This window comes from Erigeron canadensis, chromosome 1, assembly GCF_010389155.1.
Source record: "Erigeron canadensis isolate Cc75 chromosome 1, C_canadensis_v1, whole genome shotgun sequence".
Classification (NCBI taxonomy): domain Eukaryota; kingdom Viridiplantae; phylum Streptophyta; class Magnoliopsida; order Asterales; family Asteraceae; genus Erigeron; species Erigeron canadensis.
The window spans coordinates 23,531,962-23,541,298 of NC_057761.1; the positions used below are offsets into that span (position 1 = coordinate 23,531,962).

At 31.9% G+C, this 9,337-nt stretch overlaps 1 protein-coding gene across 3 annotated transcripts; it reads left to right on the plus strand.

Annotated features, from left to right (window-relative positions):
• Positions 1 to 1,648: 1,648 nt before the first annotated feature.
• Positions 1,649 to 6,299, plus strand: LOC122585951 (F-box/FBD/LRR-repeat protein At1g16930-like). Of its 3 annotated transcripts, none has more exons than XR_006321830.1 (4): positions 1,649 to 1,718; positions 2,039 to 2,821; positions 4,730 to 4,931; positions 5,354 to 6,299. XR_006321830.1 is itself a non-coding variant. In XM_043758066.1 (4 exons), the coding sequence occupies exons 1-2, from the start codon at positions 1,844 to 1,846 to the stop codon at positions 4,739 to 4,741; spliced, it is 990 nt and encodes a 329-aa protein (XP_043614001.1). In that variant the 5' UTR covers positions 1,664 to 1,843; the 3' UTR covers positions 4,742 to 4,931; positions 5,354 to 5,467; positions 5,578 to 6,299. The 3 variants fall into 3 exon arrangements, 2 of the variants coding, with proteins under 2 accessions (XP_043614001.1, XP_043614000.1); XM_043758066.1 differs by having other exon boundaries at positions 1,664 to 2,821; positions 5,354 to 5,467; positions 5,578 to 6,299; XM_043758065.1 differs by having other exon boundaries at positions 1,664 to 2,821.
• The last annotated feature ends 3,038 nt before the right edge of the window (positions 6,300 to 9,337 follow it).

A 9,337-nucleotide genomic window follows, 5' to 3' on the forward strand; every position in this document is an offset into this window, starting at 1 on the left:
AAACTATTTTAAAACCTAATGACTTATTAACAAATATTCCAAATATTAGATTAGATTTTTATAAATTATAAATCTTAATATTTAGTTTAATATTTAACATAAATACAACTTGAATTGTAGATACATATCTCAAACGTAATAACAAATGATGATATACAACATTATTATCCTAAACACAATAGGAATCACAGAACATGAGACGATCACAAAACAAAACACGATTTACAACAGAAGGTTACTTGAATACTAAATCCAAATCAATATGAACTCTATTCAAGATTCATTCTATCTCTCAATTAAAAATGTACATAATTTTTTTTATATATTAGTTTTGTGTATTAATGTTTGAAGTTACAATTGTCACTCAAATCAAGAGTCCTAATTGTTATCAAAGAATATGAAAACAATTCTATATACAAGTATCATAGGACAAGTGATTGAAAATAAATCTATGCATGTTCTGGTTCACAACTTCACATCATGATCAAGTACATATACTTGAATGTCAAGTACTAATTCTTAATTGAGCACAACTGGTTTTAAAAAATTCTATTATAAAGAAATTATTATATCATGTGCCTTATAGAATGACTATGACAAACAATTCCATCAAAATGTCTTAGTTAATAATGACAGTGATGAACCTATGATTATTGTACTATATCTTCAAAATTATAAGTTTTTATGACTTAAATTTATGAAGATTTAATTTTGATAATATCGTAAACTCGTGTCCAGTGTTGGACACGGGTCTAAAATCTAGTTCTAGTCTAAAACACGATAGTAATTAGTTAAACTTTAACAGTAAATTATGAACTAAATTGTTTTGCCATGATTATCCCGTCGCATCCTTACAACGCTCAATCTTATTTATAGATACATGATCATAATCTGAATCACTTCCCAACCATGTTCATGCTCAGTAATTCTTCCATTAAAACACTTTTATGCGATATTAGATGTAAAAAAGGAAAGTATAAAAGACCAATATATTTTAAAATGCTTAACTAGATGCCCAAATTATATGGGTATATAGGCAAAGAAATTACCGATATCAAAAATTTTAAGGAAAAGCTATGATTAGGATCCAACTTGATTCTTCAGACAAAATGTCATCCTTTATTAATACATCAAAAAAATATAAAAGTGTCTTCAAATATAAAATTTGATCGTCCATTTTTCTAGTTATTATTATATCTGTATTATTTTATTTGTGTTCTATGCTTCTTATTTCATTTTTTGAAAAGAATTTTTTATCGGACGTAACATTTTTTTATATTTTTTAGTTAAGTTGGAAGAAGTTGAGAACATTTTAATCCCATGTCAAAGTCATTTATTGGGTTTTTTAAAAGGTAATTTAACAAGTAATTGGTTATAGGTAAACTCAAACTGAATGTAAATAAAATTAGCTCAACTTACAGATGTATCTTTGGTTTTTCTTTGAGGCCTTGGATTTAACTCGAGTGACAAGTAGGTGGGTTTTTTTTTCATAATCATAACATCTTATGGATTACATGCAAAGTTTTACTTTCATAATATCCAATTAAGACCAAAAAAACCAAATTGAATAAATCTCCTAGTATCCCAAACGTAATCAAGTAATAAGCTAATTTAGGGTATGATACTTTCACCATTACTTCTTGTATCCCATGGATTTAATTTCTATTATTATTGGAATTTAGATTTCATTTAATCTGTTGTAAGAGGCGCACCCTAAGGTACAGTAGATCTCCTTTACTTTTTCTTTCTTTCTTGATTCCTGCATCAGATCCCCGTTCATTTTCCAATATATATATATATATATATACACTTTGCTTGAAACTATAGTGAGTGGAGGAAGAAAATGGATTTTAGGGATGGTAAAAAGAAGAGGAGAATGAGTGATAATGATGTGGATAGATTAAGCATGTTACCGAATGATCTGATTCAGAAAATCCTCTCTTTTATTAGCACTAAAGAAACTGTCAGAACCACTGTTTGGTCAACTAGATATAGGTTTATCTGGACTACTATGCCTTACCTTAATTTCTCAACTCAGGATTTTCCTAAGTTGCAGAAATTTTCCAAGTTCATCACACAGTATCTTAAACGCCGCAATAGTCAAATAGACGCGTTTTCTCTCAAGCTCAGTTTTATTGGAAAGGTTGCTCCACCACCATCTGTAAAAAAAGTTAAGGACTATGCACTCTCTCACAATGTCCAACGACTTGATATTGTATGTTTCTCTCAGTTTGACATTGAATTTCCCCTATCATTATTCAGTTCTGGTGGCCAGTCTCTCAAACATCTCAGTTTGAAAAGGGGATATAACCATTATGCCGGCCTTAAAGTGACATCAAGTTTGGAGCTCCCAACTTTAACAACATTATATCTCCAAGGTGTTTCTTTCTGTAGTGATGGTCACACTGGCCTTTTATCAAAGTGTGCAAATTTGAAGAATCTCACCTTAGATTACAACTGTAAAACAGAGGGATTGAGTAGTTTGAGTATCTGCCATTCTGGACTAACGAATCTCAAAATTGATTTTGCGCGCTACGGTGGTGGAAAGGTTGTTAATGTGGTTGCACCTCAACTCGAGAAACTCACTATCAGATCCCACGGCAATATTAGGCGGAAGCATGAGATTTCTGCACCTAATCTTGCCTCCTTGGCTTATAGAAGTTACTTTCCTATGCACCTATCCACAAATGGTTTCCATTGTTTAAAGGAGGCGGATATTTGGGTTATAGATCTAGGTGTTGATGATGCTTATCAGATGGTTTCTCTACTTCAACACCTCTACAATGTCAAGTTTCTTACACTTAACTTGGAAATTATTGAGGTATATCTTCATGTTTGTCATGTGCATAATTCTTACACTTAAATTGTTATATCTTCATGTTTTTCATCTGCATTTTAATTATTACATACTCTAGTATTCTAAAAGCAACAAAAACATTAAAAGCAAGATGAGGTAGAAGAGGTATATTGAGTGACGATTACTTACATGGGTAACATGTTAAATAGATGAATTGATTTTCTTAATGTGTTTAAAGCTATCAATGAAAAAAGTTTAATATTATATAAATTAAAAAATTAATAGTACGTCCTTCACTGGTTACCTCAGTGGTTGGACACCTGGACATTTGTCCGTGAGGTCTCAGGTTCGATACTCTTGGACGTGAGATTTATAGGCTTTAGGTTTCTTGGGCCTTCGTGGAGCATTTACCGGGTGGGGCGGGCAGAGGGGAGGGAAACGGGTCTTAGGTCCACGGTAACCAGCCCGGATACCCGTGGCCCGGCCCTTGCAGTTCTAAAAAATAAAAAAAAAATTTAATAGTACGTTTTATGCTTTTCCAATTGATTTTTATAATTATACGCGTATAAGCGTATTAGTTACTGTGTGCTTCAGATTTTTAAATATAGGGGGTGTTTGGTTTATACTAGGTTGTTCAATGATTGGATTTATAGTCTCTTTAGTTTTTAATTTTGGAAGCTCAAACATAAATCAAATCAAATCAAATCATTTCAATTATGAATAAGCCAAATGAATTAAGATGATTTAGTTTTGATAATTTGATTCAAGTTCGATTTAAACCAAACCAAATCATTTTCAACTTTTGTAGGATTTTTTTTTGGCAAAATTCCTTCCCAAATTTTCACCTATGGAATACATTTGCCATCATAATGTATGTTAATATTTAACATTAATTGTATATTACAAGTTATTATAGTAGATATTCATAAATATTATTCACCACCAACGAGTTGGCCTAGAGGGGAGGGAAACACTTGGTGACCTTAAGGTCTCATGTTCAATCCTTGCTTGGCACAAAATACAATTCCTTTAAGGTACCCATTACCATTGAAGACTAGACCCACACGTGAAGTTTTAAAGATGCGGGTTCAATCCTTTAGGGTGCCCAGATCATGTGGGGATTAGGATGGAGGTATTGTACCGGCATCATATGACTCTTAAGGGGTGAGTCGATGAGTATCCAGTTGTGGTATCGGGGCTAGGGTTCCCCCCATTACCCTTTTTATATTAATATTATATATATATATTTAAAACTGAAATTGGTTTTTGATTTGATTCGTCTTGAGAAATCAACATTTCAAAAATCAAATCATACACAAAATTGCTAAGTTGCTTTGCTTGACCAAATTACATAATTAAATTTTTAAATCACTTTAAATAAATCGACTTTCATTTGGTTTGATTTTTGGTATGTTTGACTTAAATTCAATACTGAACACCCCTATTTTCTACTATGGAATCACTATGGATTTGGATTTATAATGGGAATCGGATTGGCTTTTGAAATTCACTACCCTTAATGGTTATAACATGGCTATTTTAATGAGTTCGATACCTAATTGTTAATTCTAAAGGTATTACCGGGTCAATATGACCACTTGTTTATTAAAAGGGTTAGTTTTGAGTAACTTTTTGACATGATCAACTAAACAGTTTAGATTTGGGCTGAGAGAGACGATCATGCCATCCCAGACTCATCATCTCGAACACTTTACGACTGCTATAGTTTCACACATCCACCAACCAAATTTCGTTGTTACATTATTATGCACCAACCACTATTTTTTATTATATTTGTTATTCCTGATCATGTTTCATAACCTCTGAATCTCTGATCAATCGCTCCCTTGCAAACCTTAACACGTTATTATGTTTGTTACACAAGCTTTTTTGTTTTGTACGTATAATTTACACCTGTAATGTATTCTGCAGTTTCTTTCTTAATCCGTTGAACTAATCTCTCATCAACCTTCTCCGTTTGTTAATTTAAAGAGTTTAACTATTTTCGCAAAAAAGCTTTCTGAGTGGGAGACAAGGGGCCTTCCAAAAGGGAAGGTCAGTTTGTCTACTGAGGTAAAAAGCTATTTGTTGGATAGTTCACCAGGGGCCACCTTAAACAATTTTCTCCCGTGAGGTATGTAAACTACTACACTTTCAAGTATATATATTCATATGCATTATGCATCCTATATATTGCTCTAGAATTAAAAGGTAATTATGGCAAGAATTAAACGCAAGTTAGATCCTTATGTTAACTTTCAACCAAAGTTATATCAGCTGTTGTCATCTGTGAAGTCTCAATCTGGTGACATATTTTCATCCTTCACTGCTGTTTTTGATCTTGTAATTTTCATTGTAATGCCTAAAATGGGATATATGGTATGTATTCCATTTTTTTAGTTTTTCCAAATTTGAGTCAGCTGTGGTATATTTGGAATAAAACTCTGTTCGATATTCAATTACTTGCTCTTGAGTTGTTTTCACATCTTGTAGCCTTTTGGTTTGATGAGTCTATTTATGTATCCTATAAGTTTAAAACTCTTTAAAATCATGCAGGAGATTATAACAATCCAGGGCATCCCATCAACACGAAATCTTATGGCTGAATTATGGTTGCTTTTGGAACAAGAGAAAGCTAATACTGAGACCCAATATTTGGAATAAATCTCTGTTCGATATTCAATTACTTGCTCTTGAGTTGTTTTCATATCTTGTAGCCTTTTGGTTTGACGAGTCTATTTATGTATCCTATAAGTTTAAAACTCTTTAAAATCATGCAGGTGATTATAACAATCCAGGGTATCCCATCAACACGAAATCTTATGGCTGAATTACGGTTGCTTTTGGAACAAGAGAAAGCTAATACTGAGACCCAATCCAGGGCATCCCATCAACATGAAATCTTATGGCTGAATTACGGTTGCTTTTGGAACAAGAGAAAGCTAATACTGAGACCCAAGAGAAAGCACCATTGGAGAGCGACAATGCAGAGATGCATAAGATAAGGAAGGCACAACTTCAAATTGAGGGAAACATTGCACTGAGCAAGAGTTGTTGGAAAGATCTGGGTGTGCAGTTTGAGCAAGGGATAGCCAAGGCTTGTCTCATTATTTCCATGGAGAGAATTGAAGGATTACTCAAAAATCTGCCTGCAACAAACCGTGCTATGATTCAACCATGTTTTTCTAGTCTTTGTGCCGAAACCGACAGTCTTGACTAAAAGAGCAGACCAGTAATTAAACAGAATTGCTCACGGCCAAACTCAAGTTCAAAGCCACGAACATTGTACACCAACGGGTGGAGTTCCTCATGAAGATTCTGGTCAACAGGGATTTGAGTCTGAAGAATCAGGTTTACTAAACCGGGTTCATTATCCGTATACGGGATATTCAACCGATGCCCAGTCTAAACATTGTATCTCTGTTTGCATTCTCGCTCAATTTACGCTTTATAAGGGTAAGAAAACCCATCTTACTCCTAATCGATAAATAGCTTCATAAAACTGTGTTGACAAAACGTAACAACGCTGGGTCATATTGCATTTCGTATATACATTTCAAAGCAAAGACATATGAAAATATAAGCACCAAAAAAAAAAAAAAAACAAAAATAACATTTTCAAAGTTAAACATGTGCTTTTTATATCTTTTTGTTAGGGTATATAAAATTCAAACTTGTCGTTTTCGTATATTGACTATATATTATGATGTTATTTAAAAGAATAAAACAATTTGGGAATATTACCTCATTTGCACCTGGCTCCATGTTGTTCCCTTATTATTATTATTATTATTATTATTATTATTATTATTATTATTATTATTATTATTATTATTATTATTATTATTTAATTTTAATAGCTACTAGCCTGAAAAAAAAAAATCGGTAATATATACTAGAATATAGATTAGTAATCAGAAAAGCAACAAAACACATACCTTTTAAATCATATTGTCGTATCCCGCCATTAAAGTATTGAAAAAAACCCTAAAATTGCTAGATTTTTAGGGTTTTGTGAAAAAAGTTACAGCATGAGCAGCATTATGGTCGTTAGAGGAGCATTATGGTCTTTAGGGTTTTGTAACTATGTGAAATAGGATTATGATTGATGAAGATTAGAATAGTTAGGGTTTTTCTTTTTACTAAAGATTGGAAGAGAGGAGCAGAATAATGGAGCGAGGGAAAGAGTGGAAAAAGAGGGGAGGGGAGAGAATAAGTGGCCACGTGTATAGTTCTTATTGGCTGGTCTGAATCCGTGTGATATTATGCTATTGGCCACGGCTTTTTTTAACCAAATTGGTCCTTTTTTTTTATAAGTTGTCTATAGCAAGACCACACCTCTCTAATTTGACCAAAGAGGTAAATATCCCTTTGGACAATCTAATGACAAGAAGTGAAAGCTGAGCCAACTATGTCGCGGATATATTCGTCAAAGTTGACAGAGCCCTCTCACCAATAACACAATCAGCTTCTACGATTATTTCAATCTAGAGACAATAACAACACTCTTTATACATATTATTACGGGTGAGGATTCTCTCAAGTTAATTCCCCAACTTGAGTCAAGTTCCGAAAATCTTGTCTCTTAAATAAAAATCAAAAGTTAAAATTCAAAAATCACATTGTTTTTCATTAAAGGGACAAGATGTTTCTAACTTGACCTCCACCTTTATATTATCTATCCATCTATATACTAAAAAACAATATGCTTTTTACAACTCTTAAAACAATTAGTATATTATAATTTTTTAAATGTTGTTTTTCTTTTATCAATTTGTATTAATACCCACTAATGTTTTTTTTTTTCTTTTTTAGAACGGCGTGTTAGTTGTTTAGTGATTCGAACCCTATCATGACATCCAAGCGGGCAGTATGCTAGTGGTTGGAACCCGAAGGCACCCCTGGAAACCAAGGGTGCAATAACACAGCCCGCACGCATCTAAAGAGGTAAATGCCCGAAACCATTGAGAATTGAGATTCGATCCCTAATCTAAAACCAAGTGGTTCACTAAAATATTTATCTTTTAACTTTGACTGCTACATAGTAATATAATCTAACTTTATGTGTATGAATTGTATAACATCTTTTAAGTTTTGTCTCTTTTCATTTGGTTCACTAAAATATTTATTTTTTAACTTTGACTGCTACATAGTAATATAATCTAACTTTATGTGTATGAATTGTATAACATCTTTTAAGTGTTGTCTCTTTTCATTTTTATCTTATAAAGTTTTTTTTTCTTATAAAGTTTTGTATCATTATATCTTACATTGATAGAACATTTAAATCAAGACAATATATTACATCACCTCGTCAGATTGTTCTTATATGTTATTTTTATTATTGTTAATTGTTTTGTTGTCTTTTCTATAAATTGGGTTTAAAAATTTGGCACAAATGTATTTATTGTAAGAATTCCGAAACTTTGTTATATATTTATTAGTTATTACTATATGTAGAAACAGTTTACATAGAAAAGACAATTATTCCTTACTCTAATTTCAGATATTGGCTGACAAAAAAAAAAAAAAAAAAAAAAGCTGACAAGGAGTAGGAGAAATTCACCAAAATCAATTAATCTTTTGTCTTTTATCCCCCACGACAAACAAAGATCCTTCCCTTTACTTCGAAACCTAGTGGTGCATGGGCTTCTTTTATTTTATTTTTATTTTCTTTTCTTTTTGGGAGTCGACGGCTATAAAGCAACTATTAGGGATTTGCTAAGTGTGTTTAAGAACGGAAAAATGGATTGTTATTAAGTACACCCTAATAATATTGAGGAAGTGGGGACTCTCTAGCGCGGACCCGATTAAGATAATGTAATCTAGATCCCCTATTGCGATCATATGATCCACACCTTTTAAAAAAAATTAAGTACACCTACATTCTAAAAGTTAGTAGATTAAGGTGTACTTAATTCTTTTAGCCACATGGATGATTTTAGCCAAAAGTTAACGGTGAGTATGAAAAGTGCATATTCGAAAAACCACAGGGACGAAAAAAGTACATTGGCTATATATATCTATAATATAATTAAAAGAGGGGATTGAGGTATACTTGGCACCCCTAATCCTCTCCTTTAGGCTAATACTCCCTCCTTATTAATCTTCTATTTTTTTTAATATTTATTTAATAAAAAAATGACTGATCTTTAATAAAAAAATCTTATAAAAAAATCTTTCAAGATAGTCTTTGTTGATGAATTGATATGTATTTTTTAAACTATATACTCTATACTTTTTGTTTCTATTTTTATTTAACTCAAGTTGAAAAAAAAAGTAAACTGGAATCAATATTTATATGAAATTATTTTTCATATGTTTCTTCTTTAGTTTTCGTATGGATTAAATTGTGATATTGGTCGTACACTTTTTGTTTTTATTTTTATTTAACTAAAATTGAAAAAAAAGTAAACTAGAATCAATATTTATATGGAGTTAATTTTCATATGTTTCTTATTTAGTTCTCAAATCAGTATTTATATGGAATTATTACATGTGATCGACTTGCATACATGTGATCATAACAATATTCGTGCA